This window comes from Alexandromys fortis, unplaced genomic scaffold, assembly GCF_014885135.2.
Source record: "Alexandromys fortis isolate MF-2015 unplaced genomic scaffold, M_Fortis_MF-2015_v1.1 scaffold_5, whole genome shotgun sequence".
NCBI classification, from domain to species: Eukaryota; Metazoa; Chordata; class Mammalia; order Rodentia; family Cricetidae; genus Alexandromys; species Alexandromys fortis.
Window position 1 is genome coordinate 20,196,366 of NW_026067924.1, and position 24,878 is coordinate 20,221,243.

Sequence of the window (24,878 nt, forward strand, 5' to 3'; positions counted from 1 at the left end):
CCCGCTCCGAAAACTGCGCGCAGTGCCCTCGGGGCGCGAGGCCCAGGCCCTTCCGAGCGCCGCGGGGTGTCGCCGCCGCCGCCACAGGACGACGTGGACGCGCAGCGGCAGGCGACGGAGGCGTGCTGCGGTCGCGCCCACTGCCCTCCCGCGAGCTCGCTCGCCCCCGACGTCAGGACGATGGAGTGAAGCGCGGCCCGCGGTGGCACTTCCGCGTTGCGCCGCCGAAGCCCGAGGCCGCCGCCGCCGCCTGGCGCGGCCGGCTTTTCTGCTGCCGAGGACAGGATCCTCCCGCGCCAGGCCCGGAGGCCGCTGCGCACACACCGCGACTGGACCCGGGGACGCGCGTCCCGACCCGGATTATCGTGGCGCGGCTCCCGGCCGGCTTTGCTGCTCGCTGCCCCCTCCGCCGCCGCTGCCGTCCCCCTTCCCGGCGGGGGACATGGCCAGGGTCTGACCCCGGAGGAGGCCGCACCCTCGCCGCACTCTGCGGCGGGCTCTAGGCGATGCCGAGCAGCTCGGACACGGCGCTGGGGGGAGGCGGGGGCCTGAGCTGGGCCGAGAAGAAGTTGGAGGAGCGCCGCAAGCGGAGGCGATTCCTGTCCCCTCAGCAGCCGCCGCTGCTGTTGCCGCTCCTGCAGCCGCAGCTCCTGCAACCGCCGCCGCCCCCGCCGCCTCTGCTCTTCCTGGCTGCCCCCGGCGCGGCCGCCGCCGCAGCCGCCGCCGCCGCGGCCTCCTCCTCCTGCTTCAGCCCGGGCCCCCCTCTGGAGGTCAAGCGGCTGGCGAGAGGCAAGAGGCGCCCGGGAGGGCGGCAGAAGCGGCGCCGCGGGCCCCGCGCCGGGCAGGAGGCGGAGAAGCGCCGGGTCTTCTCGCTGCCCCAGCCGCAGCAGGACGGCGGTGGCGGTGCCAGTAGCGGCGGGGGTGTGACCCCGCTGGTGGAGTACGAGGATGTGAGCTCCCAGTCCGAGCAGGGGCTGCTGCTGGGGGGCGCCAGCGCGGCAACGGCGGCGACGGCTGCCGGGGGAACGGGGGGCAACGGCGGGAGTCCGGCCTCCTCCTCCGGCACGCAGCGGCGCGCGGAGGGGTCGGAGCGCAGGCCGCGCCGGGACCGCCGCAGCAGCAGTGGCCGCAGCAAGGAGCGCCACCGCGAGCACCGGCGGCGGGACGGGACGCGCAGCGGCAGCGAAGCCTCCAAGGCCCGCGGCCGCCACGGACACAGTGGCGAGGAGCGGACTGAGGCCGCCAAGAGCGGCAGCAGCAGCAGCAGCGGCGGCCGCCGCAAGAGCGCCTCGGCTACGTCTAGCAGCAGCAGCAGTCGCAAGGACCGGGACCTCAAGGCCCATCGCAGCCGGACTAAGTCGTCCAAGGAGCCGCCCTCGGCCTACAAGGAGCCGCCCAAGGCCTACCGGGAGGACAAGAGCGAGCCCAAGGCCTACAGGCGGCGGCAGCGGTCCCTGAGTCCGCTGGGAGGCCGGGACGAAAGCCCGGTGTCCCACAGGGCCTCGCAGAGCCTCCGGAGCCGCAAGTCTCCCAGCCCGGTGGGAGGTGGCAGCAGTCCTTATTCCCGGAGGCTGGCGCGCTCTCCGAGTCCCTACAGCCGGCGCCGTTCGCCCAGCTACAGCCGCCACAGCTCCTACGAGCGGGGCGGCGACGTGTCCCCCAGCCCGTACAGCAGCAGCAGCTGGCGACGCTCACGCAGCCCCTACAGCCCAGTGCTCAGGTGAGTCCTACTCCCTAACCCTAAAAGGCAGGGAGAGTGGGGTTAGGTGCTTCAGGCCCTAACCACCAGAAATCACCAGAAGATGGGTTTCTAGCGGGCAGGGGTGCTGTGAGAACCTGTGGGGGTCGAAGGGACCCCTTCTAAGAGTTCAAAGTTTTAAACTTGTTGCTTTAACTATTAGCAGATTTTTTTCAAACCATTCTGCTCTCCCTGCATTTCTAGTTTGGATAAACCCTAAAAGTAGCTTAATTTGTCTTAATGTTTTTGGAGAAAAGGTTATTCTGTTGGTGATTTATTAATGGATTGCATTGCAGGGACTTAATATTGTATGTAAGTCTCAAATGTGTATATTGATAGATGTCTGTTATGTAGAGTGAACTAAAAGTGGCTTTAAAGTACTTTGTAGGTTTTGTAACTTCTTATATTAACATATTTGGGGCTTCTAGTCTTTTTGGTTTGGGGTATTGTAAGCTAGCTTTAGGATTGGGGTTATTTTTCTATTCTAGTTTTTGGTAATGCCAAATGGATGGAATACCTGTAAGGTCTGGTTTTGCTGGTTCTCAGTGCAGTGTATGTGTCTATGAAATTTGCAGATCTTTTACTAACTATAAAGTTGTGAGTAGAACACCTGAGTGTCTTTAAACCGTACGATCTGTATGCATGTATTCATACAGTGTTCAAGTACACACGAAATGCCAGTTTAAAGAGTTTTGCAGCTGACAACTCTTACAGCAAGTCTGACTTGTGCTTTTTATACAATGTTACTTTTTACTTGTATTTTACCTTTGCCAGATCGTTTTTATTTTCTGCAATTCAGTTTGTTTTGCAAACTGGCAAGGTTAAGTTTCTTAACTTTATATAGCAATTTGATGTGTAATGGCAATTTTAACAGTAGGTTTGTGTTTCTAGATATTTTAGGGAGGTTTTGTTGTTACACAGTGGTGATACATGTGCACTATATAGTGGAGTTTGTTTGGTTAGCACTGTGCATGCTTAGTAAATACCTAAGAGCACAGATTATATGCCAGTGCTAGTTTAGGCACTGAAGTGGAGCAGTGAAGGAAGTCATAGAGTTACTGTCCTCAGAGCTAGCATGTAGAAAATCCATTCAATAGAAGTCTTTTCATGATGTGTGTTTGACCAGCTTTATTTCCAAAGGGTTGGTTTGGGAAGAAACTTTTCTATAATATTGGCCATCATTTCTGACAACAGGCCATGTGGATTGTGCCTGAGTAAATAAATACATTTAGGTAGGAACACATTATGATGTTTGGGCAGTCTGGGTTGGACTTGAATTCAGGCACTGTTTGTGCAGTTTCTTGTATGATTTGTTCAGTTTCTTAGCAATACCATTGAAGACTTAGTTTGCTAAACTATAATATGTAATGCTTGTCTTTTTATTATTTCAAGGGATAAATGAAATTTTGCCTTTTATAAAGTATACAGCCTTACAGAAATCTAAAGTGGTTGAATTGCGAATAGTTTGAATTGTTAAAAATCTTTTGAAACAAATGCATATCGTATAGTTTCCAAATATAAAGCTTTGGAATAGTCCAAAATAAATGTGGGTACTAGTTCTTTAAAACATGAAGATAGCTGTCATGTTTCCAAGTTTTCTCTCATCAAAAGCTTGCCTTTTTTTTTTTTGTTTTTAATGAGGCATGGTGAGGTTTGTTATTGTTGTTTGTTTTGCATTGTGTTACTCCTCTAATGTTCTGCTTAAAATTTGGGGCCCAGAATTAATGACTAGTTTTACTTGGAAAACAAGATTTAGAAAAATAGCAATGTACTTACTGCTCGGGAACATGAATTCACTTGTTCAGCTTAGTGCAGAAAGTTTTATTTACTTTCAGGTCTAGTAGTGGAACCAGATGACTAGCTCTCTGAGTGGAGGAGGTAGAAAGCTCCACGGTGACCTCTGGCCTTTCGTGCCCACCATTGATTCTTAATGCTCACCGCTGTCTTTGGGTACACTTGATAATTGTTGAATAGCTAAGTGAAGGGATGATAGAGTTGACTGAATATAGAAACCGTTATGTTTCTGGCTTACCTGCTTTATTTGAGTAAATTATTAGTATAGACCATGTGCTAGTCTGTAATACACATCAATATGACATTTTCTAAGCCCACAAACTAATGAATTACCAGCGTAGATGTGTCCATACTCAAAATAGTATTGAAATCATCTAGAGGCTTCCACCTTACAACCTGTTCTTTCTCTGCATTTGTGTCTCCAGTTCTCTGCTCATGCATTTCATCATTTTCTTAGCTTAACTTCTCTTCATACGCTATTTAATGAATTTTTCTTTATTTCATTGTTGAGGTGTGTGAATTCCTACCATCTTCCTGATAAGCCATGTAATAAATGTGAGGTGTGTTGATAGAAGGAAAGCGAGAGAAAGGAACTGAGTGTAGTGTTCTGTGTGGTATGCACTGAAATGGCCTAACAATATCCTCACAAGCAAGTCTTTGTGATAGTTCCCACTGATGGATTAGGAAACTTGAGTGATTTACTGATGGAATAGGAAATAAATGCTTCAAAGACTTAAGTGTTTTGCACCAAGGTCAGTTTGGATTTAAACCCTGAGCGGATTTGAAAATCTTTAATATTGTGGTATATTCAACAAAACAAAACAAACCTTTTAAGGGTACTTAATAGTCAGTTTTGTTTCACTGGTTATTTCTCCCTCCATTTAAAAAGATATTTAAAAAGCTTAAAGTATTTTATGAGAGTTTCGCTGTGTATGTTTGTGTATCACATGCTGGCCTGGTGTCTGCTGAGGTCACATGATCAGAACAGGGTGTCTGATGCTCTGCCAGTGGAGTTATAGGCAGTTGGTTGTTGGGAATGGAACCTGGACCCTCTGCAAAGAGCAAAAAGTGCTTTTAACCAGTGAGCCAACTCCCAGCCCCTAAGGATTTTTTTTTTTTTTTTTAAGAAATTTTATCGATAGACTATGGCTTGGCCTCATTTTAGTCAGCACTTAGGATGTCGAGACAGGAGTTGGTGAAGGTTAGCAAGGACTACATTGAGACCATGTCTGAAAACACAAGAAACAAAATCAATTTTTTTAATGATACTTTCAGGTTGATTGTAGTTTTTATTTGTTTGTTAACTTACTTATTTTTATAGTCCTTGGATTGAACCTAGATTGTCTGGCTTGTTAAGCAAGCCTTCCACCACTGGTTTCTTCGAGCCTCAATCTGGTTTTAAAGAACAGTGGGGAGGTTTAAAATCTTTGGATGATTTTTTCTTTTTTGTTTGTTTTTACAAGATAGGCCAGAAATATTTCTCAGAGATAGTAGTTTTTAGTTTTTGATGACTAATTTGCTGTGGGAGGTTTGACCTGCTGTTACTGAAATCAGGTTAATTACCATCAGTAGGATGAAGTGTATATGAGTGATTTTTGTCTCCTTTTGTGCTCTATTGTGTGAGGGTTCAGCAGAAGGCTTTGTTTCTGAATAATACCAAGACTGAGAATCCGGTGGCTGGACTTGAGATAGCGATACAAGCTAAGTCACTGGTGTTTACTAGCCTATTATATGGGACACCTGGCTAAGTTATTTTGTTCTCACAACTGCTGTTCAGAATAATGGGAAATTAGGACACTTTTAAGCTCCTGTTATAGAATGCTTCTGGTTTGATATGTACATTATAGAAATAAGTACCAGAAATGTTAGATAGAGAATAAGTGTAGAAACAGAAGAGAATGGATCTTTGGGTAAATTGTTTAAAGTTTCCAAAAGTTGTAGTACTACCTTTCATTCTAAGAAGATGAACTGGTATCTTGTCTTTTCTCTGGTCAGTTTTTAGATCATTTTTTCATGTGTTCCATTGTCATTGAGTCTCTTTCCTCTCAACAGTAATATTTATATCTGCCTTTCCATTCTTTTAGAAATTTAATTATTATTTTCATTTTAATTTTTTCTTGACAGTTTCTCTGTGTAACACCACTGACTGTCCTGTAACTTGTGTTTTAGACTGGGCTGGCCTCAAACTCACTGAGCTCTACCTGTCTCTGCATCCCGAGTGCTGGGATTAAAGGAATGCACTATGCCTTTCCATTTCATTTAGGCTGTCATTATTAATGGGTTAGACTTTCTATTAGTACCCTCCTACTAAGAGTAAACAGGATCTCACTCTAACCCAGTGTGGCCTGTACTTGAGGCAGTGCTGCCTCAGCCTCTGTAACACTAGTATTAAAGGAGCTACTGTAACTGTCTCCTGAACCCTTTCTGGCTCATGCTTTATTCTTGCTATATGGTTAAATAGTGTCTATCTCTTTTGTACAATTGGGTATAGACATTGTGATACATTGTGACTTAATGTCTTTATTTATGACCCCATTCTACCAGGACTCTTATTTTTCAGACACATGTATTTTTCTGTATTTTCCTATTAACTGTTCTCTGAGCTTGAAATGGTAGAAGAGACATTGATAATCCTTTTTCCCTCTTTGCTTATTTATCTCGCATTCAGAGCTCTATCTCAGAACTTAACATCTTAATTGCTTATTCATCTGGATGTTCGTTTGTGCTCTTTATAGCACTGTTTTGTTTTTGCTGTAGTGCTGTTAAAAGTTCTGCTATTCTACCTTAATTAATTGGCTGACTACATTTCTTTGTTCCTATTAGATAATAAGCTAACAGGACAAATTTCCAAAATTTATGTGGTAGTAGTGGTTTAATTCTTTAAGTGCCCCTCACCCCTTTCCTCTTCACACAGTAAAGCAAACCAGTTTGTACAGATAACACCTTGAAACTTGCTAGCCATTTTGGTTCACATAGTCTTTATAGTTGGGGAAGTAATTGTGATTTATATATAGAGAGAGACCTTATTGGGTAAAAATATTTACTGTACAGGTCTTGAATTTGGTTCAGAAGAGAACTGATTCTGGAAAATTGTCCTCTGACCTTTACATGCCCATGGCCTAAGTGCCCACACTTAAACAGTTGTCTTTCTGTCTGTCTTGCTCCCATCCAACCAACCAACCAACCAACCAACCAACCAACCAACCAACCAACCTGTCTATCTTCTCAAAGATGAAGCTTTAAAAACACTCTCACCTGGTATGGGTGGTGGCTCACACCTTTAATTCCTGCACTTGGGAGGCAGAGGCAGGTGGATCTCTGCATTTGAAGCCAGCTCAAGCTACATTAAGCGAGATTCCCATCTCAAAAGAAACAGGGAAATCTTAATTTACTGGAAAATGAATAGAATGCTTGGTCTCATTAATGTTGATAAACTCAGACCTACTGTTTATATTTGCTGTATCTTCTACTGACCAGGATATACCTTCTGTTTTTCTTGATGACCTTAAATCAGTTGTTATGGTAGAAAGTTTCTGAGCGGATTGTCATTTTATTTGAAACCCTAGAATATAGTTATTTCTGAAAAATCAGTTGAAAGTGAATGTGGCTTAATATTTTTATATAAGGCATTCCCAACCTCTTCCCCTGTTTTGTAGGTCCTCCCTCCCCATTGATAACACTTTTTCTTCTCCTTTTTGGTGGTAGTGGTGGTTATTCTTGGTTTTGTTTTGGGTTACCTTTATCTTACATATGGAAATTTATAAGTTTTGAAGTGGATTTTGGAAGCAAAAGTATCACACTGGAATCAGAATTATTACTTCTTTACAGAGATGGAATTAGAACCTCTAAATTTGGGAGACTCATTGCTGTAGATGTGTATTAAAGGATAAAATGTTAGAAAAGTGGGGAGTTTATATGAAAAGGTCGTTGAAAGGAACTGAAAGTTGTAATTGGGTTAGTTTCTTCCCCACTCTGTTGCTGTCTTTAGTTGTAGGGCACTTTCACTAGGCTGCAGTGCCGCTTACCATGTATCTGAGAGTAATGTCTCTCTTTCTGGTTTTTCAAGATGGTTTCTTTGTATAGTGTAGTTCCTCTTTCTTTTGATACTGTTCTTTTACCCATTTTCAAAGACAATAGAAGCTCATAGTAGAATTTTTCCACTTAGTACAGAAAAGTACATGAAATCGAAGTGTTCAGTAAAAACCAATGTTCCTATAGCACCTGCACCACAGGACTGGTTATGCGAGCTAGGAACTGGCCTGGAGACTTAAAATCACATGCACACACAGACAGACAGAGACACTAGGACACAGGTCATCCTTGATACACGAATTCCACCTTTATTGAGCGCAAGGGAAGCTTTATAGAGGAATCCTTAACTGATAGCCACGCCCCCGCTCTCGGGCTCTTTCAGCTGAAAGCTTCATCAGAACCCACTCCCCTGCCTTTAGGGTCTTGTGCTCAGAGCAGCTGCAGGTACAGGTAAGCAAGTGCTTTTCTCAGTTCACTCAGCAGGTAAAAGGGTCCGAGGCAGGCAAAGAAAATCAAGGGGCCAGGGGTCTGCAGCTCCCAACAGCTCCCCCTCTTCTGTATAATAGACCAGGCCTGCCTTGGGTTGCAGAAGCGCATATTCACATCTTAGCCGTCATAAAGAACCTTGCCTCAATGCGCGAGGTCTCTGTCTTAGGTTGGCTGTGACAGGCTCACTGGTCCCTCCCTAGCCTGCTAACCCATACTGCTCTCAGAGGAAGCCCACTTTCTTGGGCAAATAGCGATTTTATATTGCTGCTGCTGCTGTTGCTGACATGCCTGTTGTAGAGGCAAAGCAACAGTGTTCCTTGAAGAATCCCCCCCCCCCCCACAGTTTCTCTTCTTAACATTCCTGACTGTCCTGAACTAGCTTGTAGACTAGGCTGGCCTTGAACTCACAGAGATCAGCTTGCCTCCTCAGAGTGCGCTGGGATTAAAGGTGTGTGCCACCACTGCCCAGTGGAAGATTTATTTATTTTTTTAATGTGTATATGTGTTGTGCCTGCATGTATATATGTGTATCCATGAATGTCTGTTGCCTGAGGAGCAGAAACAAGCATTGGGTTCCCTGGAACTGGTGTTACAGAGTTATAAGCTGCTTCTGTGGGTGCTGGGAACCTAACTTGATTCTTCTGTAAGAACAGCTACTGTTCTTAACCACTGAGCCATCTCTTCAGCCCTTGTAAATATTCTTAAATCTGATTCCTTAGTGTTAGACATGTGACTCATTGGTACAACTGTTGCCTAAATCTAGATACATGATTTGTTCCCTTTTGACATTTTGGCGAATATTCTTTTTTGTTGTTACATTTATTTTCATTATTTGTATGTGCGCGCGTGTGTTCACCTTTGTATGTGCGTATGTTCATATTCCACTGCATGCTTGTGGAGGACAGAGAGCAACTTGGATCTTGGATGAGTTGGTTTTCCTTCTTTTCACTCTGTGCTTCCAGAGCTAGTGGGTGCTTTTTTTTTTTTTTTTTTTTTTTTTTTTTTTTTTTTTTTTTTTTGGTGAGACACAGTGTGAATGAGCTCTAAAACACCCAATCCTCCATCTTCCTTAGTGCTTTCTCACTTTCTGACTTTCTGGGATTCCATGCTGGGAATCTCCTCTTAAGTAGTTTTGGAGTATCTACTACACTATTGTATAGTCATCATTTTGTGTAATCTCTAAATCTTTCTTAACTGAAATGTTGTACACTATTGATCAGTGTTTTACTTTCCCTGTCTGTCCTTTTCCCCAAACCTCTGTTAGACACTAGCACATTGTCCACTTAAATGGAAGTTCTTAAATGTTTGTTAGAATAAAAGAACTTAGACTCCATTCTTCAATTTTGCATAACAGTGAAGTCAGGGCATTTGTTTTTCTGTGTACAACTTATTTCAGTTTAATCTTTTTTAGGTTAATCCACGTTATTTCGATGATAGCATTTCGTCATTTTTCTAAGATCTCTCTCTCTCTGTATTTAAATATGAGAGTGTGCCTTTGTGTCTGTGGAAGTCCAGAAGAGGATACCAGATTCTCTGGAGCTGGAGTGACAAGCAGGAGCTGGAGGTGGACTTCAGGGTCCTTTATAAGAGCAGCACACATTCTTAACTACTTACTGTGCCATATCTCCAGTTCCCCAAAGTGCATCATCATTATCATTACTCCTTTAAATATGTATGGTGTAGGAGGTTCTTCTGTTCATGTGTTGCTTTCATTGGTTAATGAATAAAGAAACTGCTTTGGGCCTGATAGGGCAGAACTTAGGTAGGCTGAGAAGACAGGACTGAATGCAGGGAGGAAGGGCAGACAGAGAGCTGCCATGTATCCGCCAGAGTCAGACATGCTGAATTTTTCCGGTAAGCCACTGGCACTTGGTGATACACAGATTAATAGAAATGGGTTAGATTAAGATGTAAGAATTAGCCAATAAGAAACTAATGGACCAAGCAGTGTTTTAAATGAATACAGTTTCTGTGTGATTATTTCCGGTGTAAGCTAGCTGGGCGGCCAGGACAAACAAGCCACCTCTCCATGTAACATATGTATCTATGTGTGGGTGGGTTTGTGCAGTGTACATGGAAGCCAAAAGGAGTTCAAGGTGTGGTGGTGGGCTGCCCAAGGAAGAACAGTACATGTTCTTAACCACTCAGCCATCTCTTCAGCCTGGATTTTCTTCTTTTATAAGGCGGAGTAGTATTTCATTCTGTTTATATGTACCACATTTTCTTTATCAGATCATCTGGTAATGGATACCTACGTTACTCACTATATTTGCTATCATGCTATAGTAAGCATGGGAGTATAAAATTTTAGTTCACCGATTTCAGTTCTTAGGATTTATATGGAAAAGTCAGATTACTGAATCATGTGACAATTCTATTTCTAAAATATAAAACATACTGTTTTCCATTATGGCTTTGTTAATTTACATTAGCACCAACAGTGAAAAATAGTTTCCTTTTCTCCTGTGTCCCACCAGCCCATTTCAGTTTTATTTTCAGTTTTCTTACAACAATACTGAACATTTTCCCCAATGCTTATTTTGACCTTCACAGCTTTTTAAATTTTTTTTTATATTTTTGGAATGGATTACTTTAAACTTGTTACATACTCTGGATATAAGTAAATTCTGAAAATGTCTTGGTATTTGGCATTTAAACTTGAATGATTTATAAAATTGGGGTCAAAAAAAGTTGTCTAATTTTGCAGTGAAAAAGATTTTCTCAGCCGGGCGGTGGTGGCGCACGCCTTTAATCCCAGCACTCGGGAGGCAGAGGCAGGCGGATCTCTGGGAGTTCGAGGCCAGCCTGGTCTACAAGAGCTAGTTCCAGGACAGGCACCAAAGCTACAGAGAAACCCTGTCTCGAAAAACCAAAAAAAAAAAAAAAAAAAAAAAAAAAAAAAAAAAAAAAAAAAAAAAAAAAAAAAAAAAAAAAAAAAAAAAAAAAAAAAAAAAAAAAAAAAAGATTTTTCTCCTTCGTTCCAGTGTTCATCTTTATCATGTATTTACACGAGCATACTTAGATTTCCTTCCTTCTTGCATATTCTTGTTAGCAGATTTATTTTTAGACACATATGACATATTTGTATTATATATAGACACAGTATTTTAAAAAATGTGGGATCACATTTATTCATCTACCTTTTCAGATGCTCTCCATTCCTTTGTATAGGTCCAGCTTTGTATGTTGACTTTCCTCTGACCAGTGTAATAGATTTCTTACAATGCAGTTTGCTAATCTGTACATTGGAAGGCTATTTTTAAAAATATCTCTTCTGACTATGGAATGCTAAGTTAGTATTATTTCTATGTCAGTATTACTTGACCATACCTGGCCTTCATAGTTTGATGTGAATTTTTTTAACTTTGATTTTTTTCTTCAGTCACTTGATTTTTTTTTACACCTGAAGTTATTTTTTTTTTAAGTTAATATCTATAGCATGAATAATAAAAAAACCCAGGGGTTAAAGCTGAAGATTAGAGAAGCAGGGCAGTAAGCTACTAGAGAGACCTTTTACCTCTGCCATCCTCAGACTGCCTAGACTGCATTGTGTGTCTCCACCAAACCTCAGACTCCATACTCCATTGAGTTCCTGTCTCTTTCCCTTTGTATTCCTCTCTCTGCTCAGCCATATCACTCCTGTCTGCACCTCCCTAGTTTTGGGATTAAAGGTGTGTGATTCCCAAACACTGGGAATGAAGGTGTGAGCCACCACCACCTGGATCCGTGTAGTCCAGCGTAGCCTTGAATTCACAGAGATCTGTCTTCCACTGTCTCCCTAATCCTGGGTTTAAAGGTGTGTGCCACCACTTCCTTTGCACTCTGATCTTCAGGCAGACTTTATTCATTAAAATACAAATAAAATATCAGTCCATCTAGCACAGTATGTGACAGTTAGGTACCCAGCAAGTGATCATGTTCAACACCAACTTCTGTTTCTTTAAATGTGTTAATATTAACAAGGTCTAAAATGACCAGAGGATCTAATCTATGTGTGCAACTTTATGCAAATTATTACTGCTACTCTGACTGCCTTTTGTTTTTAGCTTTAAAAACATATCTAGGGTTATGGTTCAGTGAAATAGGAAGAAAGCTTAAGCTCAGTCGAGAAGAATTTGTAAAACGTAGCAGATTGTAAAATGTAAGATATGTGTCTTTTTAAAAATATGTTTATGGAAACTTGAAAGGAAACCCATTTTTAGACTAAGTACAAGATATTTGTTTTGTTATTTCTAATTTTTATAATAATTTCCTTGTTGAAATGTAATCTGCATTTCACACAGTTTACTCTTTAATATTTTTATTTTCCTTACATATATTTTGAGACAACTTCTTACTATTTTGCCCATGTGCTGGCCTTGAATTTCTGAACTTCTGTTTTCCTTAAGCTCTAGACTTTTTCTGAAGAGGTAAAGAACAACTCTCCTTGGCTATGGATTTACTCAGTTAAATTCTATAGCTTATTAGTCTTCATTATATTTTTAGAGTTTTACATCCATTACTATTAACGTCTAGAGCATTTTAATCACTCCTGAAAGAAACCCATGGTCATCAGCATTGACCTCCACCCTGCATTTTACCTTCTCCTGCCTGTGACATTAGTAGTCTTATGTCTGTAGACAGAATTTGGATTTTTCATTTATTTGGAATAATATATTACATGGTCTTTTGGGCTGGTTTTCAAGATTCATCTGTCTTGTGTAATATTTCAATACTTTATCCCATTTTATATTCAAATAATACTCTGCTCTATAGAGAACACTGCATTTTACTGTTAATGAATATCTGAATTGTTAACTTTTTCACTATTAAGATTTATGCGCCTATGACCTTTTATATAAGGTGTTTTTCCTTTCAGGTGTATACCTAAGATTTGTTGGGTCATATAATTTTTAATATTTTGAGTAACTACTAAACTGTTTTTTAAAATAGTTGCATCATTTTTACATTGGTAATGATTGGGGACCTCCACTTTTTCTACATCAAACTCATAAGAGTACAAAGTCTGTTTGATTATAGCCCTGGCTTACTTGAATAATGGTATCAGTGTGATATTGATTTACATTTCTTTGAGGAGTTGTGAAGTTGATCCTATTTTCATATGTTCTTAGATATTTGAATATTTTTTCTTCTTTTAGAAATGTCTTAAGTTCTTCTCTTTTTAAAAATTTGAATTTTATTTTGGTTTATTTTTGAGGCTGGCTCTCCCTGGGTACCCCAAGCTAGCCTGAGATTCATTCTTCTGCCTCAGCCTCCTGAATTTGAATTTATAAGCCTGTGCCATGCATGCTGCCTGGCATTATTCTTACCTTTAGTCTTTTTTATATTTACTAATTGGTTACTCTCAGACATGTAACTGGTAAGTATTTTCTCATTTTTATCACTTGTTATAATAGTGTCATTTTTATTTGATTCTTTTTTTAAAGAAAGGTCTCACTGTATAGCTCAGGCTTGCCTCAAACTTGGCAGTAGTCTTATTTCAGTGCTAGGATTAAAAGATTGATCCAACATTTCTGGTTTTGTTGTTTGTGTATTTTTCTTAAGTATATTTAAAGTTTTTTTTAATGGCATTTAGTTACTTTTATTTCTTTGTGGTTTTGAATTTATCTTGCTGAACCTATGGTTACAAAGACTTAGTCTTGTATTTTCTTCTAAAAGTTTTGTAGTTTTAGTCTTTTAACCCATTTTGATTTAACTTTTCTGTGTGATGAGTTTCATAAAAAGATCTACTTCTACTTTTAGCCGGGTGGTGCTGGTGCACGCCTTTAATTCCAGAACAGAGGAGGCAGCGGCAGGTGGATAGATCTCTTGAGTTCAAGGCCAGTGTGGTCTACAGAAACACTGTTTCAAAAAACAAGCAAACAAAAAGATATTTTGTTTTGCATCTCACTGTCTGCTTATCAGGACCATTTGTTAAAAAGATTATTTTTCATTGAATTTTCTTCACATCTTTGGAAATCAGCTGGTCATATATATGAAAGCTTATTTCTGAACTCAACCTGCTGGTTTTTGTCCATCCCCATGCAGTACCTCAGTCTTGCTCATTCTGACTTAAATTTTTGCCTCCTCCCCCCATTAAGTGGTGTTGGGCCCTCCTTTCCCTATAAATGGTCCCTTTTCTGCATTTGTACTTTATATATGTATGCAACTATGTGTGTGAGGGAAAAGTGAAATACTTGTCCCTCTTTCCACCATTTCCTCTCATTCTTTCTCCTCTCCCCGTTGGCCTCTTCTTCCACATAGTCTCTCCTTTCTGCTTACATGTCATTTTTTGAACCTAGATATGAAAGAAAACATGACTGTTTGTCTTTTTATAGTCTGGTTTGTTTTGCTTACTGTGAAAGTTACCTCCAGGTTTATCCATTTTCTGCATATTGACATAATACTTTGGTGTGGCTCTTTGTATGTATGTACTCCATTTTCTTTATCCAGTATCCGTTTATGGACATGAAGTCTGTTTATATATTCCAAGTATCTTTGTTTAAGAAAAAGTTATCCCATAGTGACTGCACTAGTTTATATTTCTACCGCTAGTGCATGATGATTCTTTTGTTATAGTCTCCTCCATATTTGCTGTTCTTTATTGATGGTAACCATTTTGACTGGGGTGAAATGGAATCGTGAGGTAATTTTAATTTGCTTGTATTTCACTGACTAAGTACATTTAATACTTTGAAATATTTGTTGGAGTTAGGCATGGTGGTGCATGCCTTTCATCCCAGTGCTCAGGAAGCAGAGGAAGGTGAAACCCTGTCTTGGGGGGTGGGGATGAAAAAGAAAACAGAAACAAACAAACAAAACCAATACAACCCCACCCCGATATATTTATTGAATATTTGTATTTTTTTCTTTGTTGGTAAAGCTTTTTTCTTTTTAATTTTAATGTGCATGCGTCTATGCTTAGGTTCTCTGGAAAGGCAACTCCCTCCCTCCCTCCCTCCCTCCCTCCCTTCTTTTTTTCTTTCTTTCTATTGCTGAGTCATCTTTCCAACCCTTGTATTTCCTTTTTTGAGAACTGTCTTGTTCTTTTGTTCACTTACTGTATTGAATTATTTTGTGTGTAAGTTTTTGAATATTTATTTATTTATTTTGGAAAATTGCTGCCTCCTCCCTGTTTCCCATTTTCTTCCCCCTCCTCCCACACATTTTCTCCTCCCCCCACTCCCCTACCCCAGTTTTTGAATTTTTTAATGAATTCTAAATAATAGTTCCCTGTCAGATGTATGTTTGGCAAAGATTTTCCTGTATTCTGCTGGCTATTTTTCACTAGATTAACTGGTTCTTTTCTTTTCTTTTTTTTTTTTTTTTTGATTTTTCGAGACAGGGTTTCTCTGTGGCTTTGGAGCCTGTCCTGGAACTAGCTCTGTAGACCAGGCTGGTCTCGAACTCACAGAGATCCGCCTGCCTCTGCCTCCCAACACTGGTTCTTTTCTTGTGCAGAACCTTTTTAAGTTCATGAGGTCACATTTGTCTGTTAATAGCATTGTCTTCAATTTCTTTAATGTCTCTAAAGTTTTAATTGTAGGGGTTTTTCTTTCTTGGTTAATTCCCAGTCATTTTATTATTTTCTTTGTGAAGTTACTGAGTATGGGATATTTTTCCTGACTTAAAAGGATATTGAACTTTGTCAAAGGCCTTTTTACTTCATGTATTGAGATGATCAAGTAATTTCTGCCTTTGAAAATATTTATGTGACATACTTATTGAATTATATATGCTGAACCATCCTTGCATCTGAGTAAAACCAACAGGGTTAGTGTGTGTGTGTGTATATAATTTTTTTTTTTTTTTTGATGCAGTTTCTCTGTGTAGCCCTGGCTGCCCTGGAACTCGCTCTGTAGACCAGGCTGGCCTTGAACTCACAGAGATATGCCTGCCTCTGCCTTCTGAGTGTTCAGCATGATTAGTTTGTGATTTTCTTTTGTTGTGCTGTAGTATTTTTTTTTTTTTTTTAGTAATAGAGTGAATTGGTGGTGTTTCCCCTCTTCTGCTCTGCTGTCTACAGAAGGTTGAGGAATGCTGGTCTTTGTTCTTTAAACGTGTTAACAGTAAATTTGCCCATCTGGGCATTTCTTCGGAGATTCCTCACTACTGCTTCAATCTTGTTACTTGTTATAAATCTGTTTATCCTGTTTGTGGTTTTTTTTTAATGAAAAAATTGTATTATTGGGGTGAAATGGTTTAGTGTACTTGCAGGAGTCAGACCTTCCTCCCACCATGTGGCTCCTGGGTATTGAACTCAAGTTGTCAGTCCTGGCTACAGGTCTCTTTACCATCCTCTTGATTAAATTTTGGTAAATCATATGTGTCTAGGAATTTGTTCATTTCTTCTATATTTTACATCTTTTTTAGTTGTAGTTGGCAGTGTATTGCCTAATGATTCTCTAGATTTCATTGATGTTTGCTGGAACCTCTCTTTTTTCATCTCTAATTTTATTAATTTGGATCTTCTGTCTTCACTTGGTTAGACTGGTTTTCAGTCGTGTGTGTGTGTGTGTGTGTGCGTGTGCGTGTGCTCCCCCCTCCACAGAGGCACACTTCCTACAGCAAGGCCACACTTACTCAAACATGGCCACATCTTCTAATAGTGCTGCTCCCTGTGGATCAAGCTTTCAAGCACAAGTCTGTGGGGGGACTATCTTAGATATGGTGTTTGTTGCTCTGAAAAGACACCATGATTATGACAACTCTTATAAAGGAAAATATATAACTGGGGTGGGTGGCTTATTGTTCAGAGGTATAGTCTATTATCATGGCAGGATAGGGTGTTAGGCAGGCAGACATGGTGCTGGAGAAGGAACTGAGAGTCCTATATCTTGATCTGCAGGCAACAGGAAGTGAACTGAGACACTGATTGTGACTTGAGCATTTATTAGACCCCCAAATCCATCCCCACAGTGACACATTTCCTTCATCAAGGCCATATCTACTCCAACAAAGCCACACCTCCTAATAGTGCCTCTTTCTGTGAGCTTATGGAGGCTAAGTACATTCAAACAACCACAGGGCCATATCTATTCAAACTACCACAGCTATGAACAAAGTCGAACAAGTGTCCTTGTGACAAGATGAAGGAGCATCCTTTGGGTATATGCCCATGAGTGATATAGCTTATGTCTTTAAGTAGGTTGATTCCCAATTTTCTGAGAAACCACTGTATTGATTTCCAAAGTTGCCATACAAGTTTGCATTCTCACCAGCAGTGGAGGCGTGTTCTCCTTACTCCATATCCCCTCCAGCATGAGCTGTTGCCTTTGCTTTTGCTTTTCATCATTCTAACAGGTCTAAGATGGAATCTTACAATCATTTTGATTTGGATTTCCCTGATGGCTAAGGATGTTGAACATTACTTAAGTGTTTCTCAGCCATTTGAGATTCCTCTGTTGAGAATTTTCTTGTTTAGATCTGTACCCCATTTTTAATTGGGTTATTTGGTTTGTTGATATCTAGTTCTTTATATATTTTGGATATTAGCTCTCTCATATGTAGAATTGGTGAAAATCTTTTCTACAAGCTGTCACGTTTTCAAGTGACAGTGTCCTTTGCCTTACAGAAGCTTTTCAGCTTCATGGGGTCCCATTTGTTAATTTATTAATAGTGCCTGTGCTGCTGGTGCTCTGTTCCAGAAATTGTCTCCTAGGCCAGTGAGTCAAGGCTATTCCTCACTTTCTCTTCTATCAAGTTCAGTCTATCTGGTTTTATGTTGAGGTTTTTGATCCACTTGGACTTGAGTTTTGTGTAGGATGATAGATAATGGTTCTACTTGCATTCTTCTACACGCCCACCATCCAGTTAGGCCAGCACCATATTTTTGAAGGTGTTTTATTTTTTCCATTATATATTTCTGGCTTCTTTATCAAAAACCAAGTGTCAATAGATGTGAATTTGTGTCCTGGTCTTCAATTCAATTTCATTAATTGACATGTCTGTTTATATGCCAATACCATGTGCTTTTTTATTACTATAACTCTGTAGTAGCCTGAAATCAGAAGTTCTTTTATTGTACAGGATTGTTTATAGCTATTTTTTTCCATATGAAGTTAAGTATTGTTCTTTCAATATCTGTAAAGAATTGTGTTGAAATTTTAATGGGGATTGTGTTGAATCTGTAGATTGCTTTTGGTAAAATAAGTACTTTTACTGTGTTGATCCTGCTGATCTGTGTGCTTGGGAAATCTTTTCATCTTCTGATATCTTCTTTAATAGCAATTTTTTGATTTCTTTCTTTCCAGTTTGTATCCCTTGATCTTCTTTAGTTATCTAGTGCTCTAGCTAAAACTTTAAGTACTACATTGACTAGATGTGAAGAGAACTGAGAACCTTGTGTTCCTGATTTCAGGGGAATTGTTTTGGGTTTCTATCCATTTAATATGTTTACTATTGGCTTGCTATAAATTGCCTTTCTTATGTTTAGGTATGTCCCTTGTATCCCTGTTTAATGAAGGACGCTTAAAAGAAATCCCACACTAGCTCAAAATTGAGAAAAATAAGACAGTTATTTATTTAGGTGTAGACTCACGAATTAGAATCCTCTGCTGGAATGGAGAGCAGAAACCAAATCCTGCAGCCGGAAAAGAGGCTCCACATCGGCATAAGTAGTATAAAAGGCCACGCCCCAGTGGGTGGGTAACCACTGGCTGTAAGACTTCCTACCTGTTCTCTTCAAGATTTTTGTCATTAAGGAGTGTTGGGATTTGTCAAAGGCTTTTCAGCATCTAATGAGATGATTATGTGTGTTTTTTCTTCCATTATGTATGGTGGATTACAGTGACAAATTTTCATATGTTGAACCATTCCTGCATCTCTGGGAATGATGAATGATCTTTTTGATGTGTTTTGGATTCAGTTTGCAACATCTTATTGAATATTTTTGCATCATTGTTCATGAGGGAAATTGGTCTGTAAATTCTTTCTTTGTTGAGTCCTTGTGTGGTTTGGGTTCATGGTAAGCCTCCTAAAATGAATTTGGCAATGTTCCTTCTGTTTCTATTTTGTAGAATAAGTTGAGGAGTATTAGTATTAGCTCATTGAAATTTGGTAGAATTCTGTGCTAAAACCATCTGATCTCGGACTTTTTGGTTTTTCAAGATAGGGTTTCTCTGTGTAGCCTTGGCTGTCCTGGAACTCACTCTGTAGAGCAGGCTGGCCTCAAAACTCACAGAGATCCATCCACCTGCCACTGCCTTTGGGATTAAAGGCATGCACCACTGCCACCACCTGACAGACTGGAAGACTTTCAGTGACTGCTTGTATTTCCTTAGGGGTTATAGGTCTCTTTATCTTGAGTTAACTTTGGTAAATAGTAACTTTGGAGAAAATTAGCCATTTCTTTTAGACTTTCCAGTTGTGTAGAGTACAGGTTTTTGAAATATGACCTAATGTTTCTTTGGATATCCTCTGTATCTGTTGTTATATCTCCCACTTTGTTTTTGATACTTTTAATTTGGACATTCTCTCTCTGCTTTAGTTAGTTTGGGTAAGGGCTTGTCTATCTTGTTGATTTTCTTAAAGAACCAGCTCTTTGTATTCTCTTTGTTTCTTTTTATTGATTTCAGCCCTCAGTTTGATTATTTCCTATTGTCTACTCCTTCTTGGTGTGTCTTTTTGTTCTAGAGTTTTCAGGTGTGTTACTAAGTTGCTAATATGAGATCTCTCCAAATTCTTCATGAAGGCATTTAGTACTTTCAATTTTTTCTCAGCAGCACTGTCATTGTGTCCAGTAACTTTGGTTATGTTGTGCATTCATTTTCATTGAATTCTAGGAAGCCTTTAACTTCTTTATTTCTTCCTATACCCAGTGGTGACTTAGTAGAGAGTTGTTCAGTTTCCATGAGTTTAGACTCTGCTGTTTCTGTTGTTGAAGTCCAGCTTCAATCCATGGAGAATTCCCTTATCAGATTCAAGAGGTTATTTCAGTATTTTTTTAATCTGTTGATTTGCTTTGTGACTGAGTATATGGTCAGTTTTGGAGATGGTTCCATATGGTGCTAAGAAGAGGTATATTCTTTGTGTTTGAGTGAACTGTTCTGTAGATATCTGAGGTCCATTTGAGTCATAATGTCTTTCATGATTTCTTTGTTTAGTGTCTGTCTGATAAGCTGCCCATTGGTGAGAGTGAGGTGTTAAGTTTTACACTATTAAATTGTGGGATTTTATGTGTGATTTAAGCTTAGTAATGTTTCTTTAACAAATGTGGTGCCCTTATTGGGGCATAGGTGTTCAGAATTGAGACATCATCTTGGTGGATTTTTCCTTTGAATATGAAATGCCCTCTAATCACTTTTGATTAATTTTGGCTGGAAGTCTGTTTTGTTAGATAATAGGATAACTACACCAGCTTGCTTCTAGGTCCATTTGATTGGAAAATCTTTTTCCAGCCCTTTACTCTGAAGTAATTGTCTTATCTTTGATATTGAGGTGTGCTTCTTGTGTACAACAGAATGATAGATCCTGCTTTCATATGCATTCTGTTAGTTAGCCTATGTCTTTTTATTGGCGAACTGAATCCATTGATACTGGGATATTAGTGACCAATGATTGCTAATTCCTGTTATTTTGGTGTTGGTGGTAGTTGTGTGTGTGTGTGTGTGTCTGTGTATGTGTCTCTCCTTCTGGCTATTTCCCTTCTTTGGGTTTTGCTGCTATGAGATTGTTTATTGACTTTCTGTAGGTGTAGCTAACTTTCTGGTGTTGGAGTTTTCCTTCTAGTATCTTCTGTGGGACTGTGTTTGTGGGTAGATACTGTTTAAGTTTGACTTTGTCATTGAATATTTTTTTTTTCTCCATCTGTGGTGATTGACAGTTTTTTCTGGCTAAATCTCTTAGAATCTGCAAGATATCAGCCCAGGGTCTTCTGGGTCTTTATTGAGAAGTGAGTGTGATTCTGATAGGGCTGCCTATATATGTTACTTGTCTTTTTTCCTTGCACCTTTTAATATTCTTTCTTTGTTCTGTATGTTTTGTGCTTTGATCATTTTTGTAGCAAGGAGGCTTTTTTCCCCCTGTCCAATGTATGGGTGTTATATGTGCTTCTTCTACCTTTATAGATAACTCCTTCTTTAGGTCAGGAAATATTTCTTCTATTATTTTGTTGAAAATATTTCTAGACCTTTGAGCTGGAATCCTTCTTTCTCTAGTCCTGTTACTCTGAGGTTTGGTCTTTTCATAGTGTCTCAAATTTTTTGGATGTTTTGTGTCAGGGATTTTTTAGATATAACCTTCTTTTTGGGGGCTGGAGAGATGGCTCAGTGGTTTAAGAGCATTGCCTGCTCTTCCAAAGGTCTTGAGTTCAATTCCCGGCAACCACATGGTGGCTCACAACCATCTGTAATGAGGTCTGGCGCCCTCTTCTGGCCTGTAGGCATACATACAGACAGAATATTGTATGCATAATAAATAAATAAATAAAATATTAAAAAACTTTCTTTTTGACTGGTGTATCCATTTCTACTATCTTATTGTCAGTGCCTGAGATTCTTTCTTCTTTCTCTTGTATTCTGTTGGTAAAGCTTGCCTCTGTATTTCCTGTTTGCATCAAGTTTTCCATTTCTAGAATTCCCTATTTGTGTTTTCTTTCTTTTTTTTTTCCCCACACCAGTGAGTTTATTATATACAAACTTTAATTCATTAAGATATATCACTAATTTCTTTTGGGGTTTTATCTTGAAGTCACCCTGAAAACTTCCAAAAGCCTTTTCTATGTCTATTAAAATAGCATGTGATTTCTGTCATTACTATATTTACATGGTATCCTAAACTTATTAAATAGCACGTTGAAACAATCTTCCACCCATAAAATACAACTAAGCTGGTCATGATATATATTATTCTTTGGTCATTGAATCCAAATGGCAAGTATTTTGTCAGTAATTTTTGAACCTGTGTTTATTAAGAAAATTAAAATATAGTTTTTTTTTGTTTGTGTCTTTATTCTTTTTTTAAAGTATTAATTTTCTTTATTGCTGCTCTTTGCATTTTCAAGATTTGAAAGGTCTTGTTTTCTTCAAGTTTTTTTTTTTTTTTTTTCTTGGCTTTCTTGAAGGGATTTGCTCATTTCTCTTTTAAGGACCTCTCCATCATTTTCACAAAGTTAGATACATCTAGGCATCTGGGTTTGGGATGATTATAGGTCTAGGTGCTGATTTCTGAGTTTAACTGTTGAGTGTGTGTTTTGTTCCTTGGTTTCATTTCTGTTTTCTCTTTGGGTTTTTGTGGTCCTTATTTCTGGCAGCTGCCATAATATCTGTTTCATCAGGGAGTCTCTGTCAGTGTTGGGTCTTATTTCAGAATGTTTGATCACACTGAACACAGAGAATACATTATTTACTAGGAAAACCTGTTTCTAGGTGTGGTGTGGCTCAGCCCTAGCACACACCTTTAATTCAAGAGCTTTCTGCTTGAATATTGTAAATAGGATTAAATAAAGTTGGCAGTAGGTGAAGAGATGGAGAAAGTAACCAGTTGACCTGAAAAAACCATAGAGAGTAAGAGAGAATCGGGAGGATGAATAGAGAGACACACAGGAAGCAGAAGGGAGGGACATAGAGTTAGAGGACTTTTCTTTGAGGAGGTAGGAGAAAGCTTTCATTTCCTGGACAACAGCAGAGGAGGAAGCAATTGGGTAATTTTTTTTTTTTTTGTCTTTCTGAGCTAGCAGGTTTTCACCCCAGCATCTAACTTCTGAGTCTTCATTGATAAAAGAGAATTATAGAGACTTAGTTAAAAATAATAGAAACTTCTAGCTACAAATTTTATTTTTTGTGACTGAACAAAATTATGTTTTGTGTTTAGACCACATATTTATTATTCATCTGTTGAAGAACCTCAAAATAATTTTAATTTGCATTTGTCTGATGTCTAAGACTATTGAGCATCTTTTAGATTATATAGCCAATCTGCATTTCTCTTGAATTCTATTTCTTAGCCCATTTTTTTGATGTTTGTTGTTTGATGATGTTGTTGATATTAATTTTCTCATATGACAATCCCCCCCCCCATTCTGTTTTCTGTAACTAGCTGTTTTCTGTAATTTTACTGGGTCCCACTTGCCAGTTGTTGACTTTATTTCTGTGTAAGTAGCCTGAGTCCTATTGAGGAAGTTTTTGCCTGTGACTTTATTTTAAAGTGTTTTCCTTACTTTTCCCTTTATAACGGTTTCAGGGTCTCAGGTTTTTTGTTAAAATCTTTTCTCTCTTTCTGTCTCTCTCTCTGGCAGGGTGAGAAATAAGGATCTGTTTTCATTCTTCCCTCATGTAGATACCAACAGTGTTGCATTTTTCTTTTCTTTCTTTTTTTTTTTTTTAAAGGATGTCTTTTCTTCAGTGCATTTTTTTGCCCCTTGTCAAAAATTAGGTGGTTGTAGATGTGTGGACTTAAATCCACATCCTCACTTTTATACCATTTGGTCAGTTTGGGGGGTAATACCATATTTTTGTAGCTATAGCTCTGTAGTATAACTCCCGTAGGTTTTTTTGTTTGTTGCGGGGAGAATATTCAGAATTGTTTTGGCTATCCTGTTTTTTGTTTGTTTTTCCCTGCATGTGTGTATGTGTGCTTCCATATGAAATTTCTTTTTTTCAAATGTTTGGTTATTTATTTATTTAATTTTATGTATATTATGCTCTATGTGCATGTATGCTTGCAGGCCAGAAGAGGGCATCAGATCCCATTATAGATGGCTGTGAGCTACCATGTGGTTACTGGGATTTGAACTCAGGACCTCTGGAAGAACAGCCAGTGCTCTTAACTTCTGAGCCATCTCTCCAGCTCCCCCCCCATATGAAAATTTAAAGATTATTTTTCAGTTTCTCAGAAGGGTAGCATTGTACTTTGATGGGAACTGTATTACTGTATTGTATCTGTAAGCTATTTTTGAGAGGATGGCATTTTTTTTTCAATATAATTCTATCAATCCATGAGAATGGGGGATATTTATTTAAGTCTTCTGGTATTTCTCTCAGTTTCTTTATTTAATGTCTCAAATCTTTTATTATACAGTCTTAGTTTTTTTATTTATTCCAAGTTCCAGATAGTCTTTTTTTGAAACTGGTTTTGTTTTGTAGCTCTGGCAGTCCTGGAACTCACTATGTAGGCGAGACCAAAAAGACGCACCTGCCTCTGCCTCCTTTAATTAAAGGCATATACCACTATGCCCGGCTTGTGTGTTTTTATTTTTTTAAGTCTATTGTGACTAGGATTTTTTTCTTACTTGGTATGCTTTTTATTTATATATAGGGAGGCTACTGATACTCTTTTTGGAGTTGTTAGAGTCTTTTATGTATAGAATCATGTTATCTGCAAATAAAAGAGCTATGACTTCTTTCCAATTTTGTTCACTTTATCTCCATCACTTTTCTTACTCTAGCTAAGTCTTTGAACAGTGTATTAAACAAGAATGAAGAGCTTGGATATCCTTGTCTTATTTCTGATTCTGGTGGAACTGCTTTGAGTTTTTTTTTTTTGTTCAGTGTGTGCCTGTTGGGATTGTTGTATATTGCCATTATATGTTTTCTGTGTCCCTATGTACCCTAGAATTTCTATCAGGAAAGATGTTGGATTTTTGCCTTTTCTGCATCTAATGAGATGGTCATGTGGTTTCTAACTTTCGGTCTATGTAGTGGATTATGTTTATTTATACTTTTGACCCATTTTTGTATTTCTGGGATGAAAGTTGAGTATGATGCCTTATCTTTTTGTGTTCTCTTGAATTCAGTTTACAAGTATTTTAATAAGAATTTTTATATTAGTGTTCATCAGAGAGATTGGTCTCTATCATTTTGTTTTTGTCTGGTTTTTGTGTCGGGGTAATGATGGCTTCATAAAAAGG

General features: G+C 39.4%; 1 protein-coding gene across 2 annotated transcripts in view; it reads left to right on the forward strand.

Moving 5' to 3' along the window:
- Nucleotides 1–375: 375 nt before the first annotated feature.
- Cdk13 (cyclin dependent kinase 13) overlaps nucleotides 376–24,878 on the forward strand; it is a 100,605-nt gene continuing 76,102 nt past the window's right edge. For both annotated transcript variants that reach the window (XM_050142377.1, XM_050142378.1), the window contains exon 1: nucleotides 376–1,720. In XM_050142377.1, coding sequence (XP_049998334.1) covers nucleotides 507–1,720 — 1,214 coding nt within the window. In that variant the 5' untranslated portion in view covers nucleotides 376–506. The remainder of the gene's footprint in view (nucleotides 1,721–24,878) is intronic.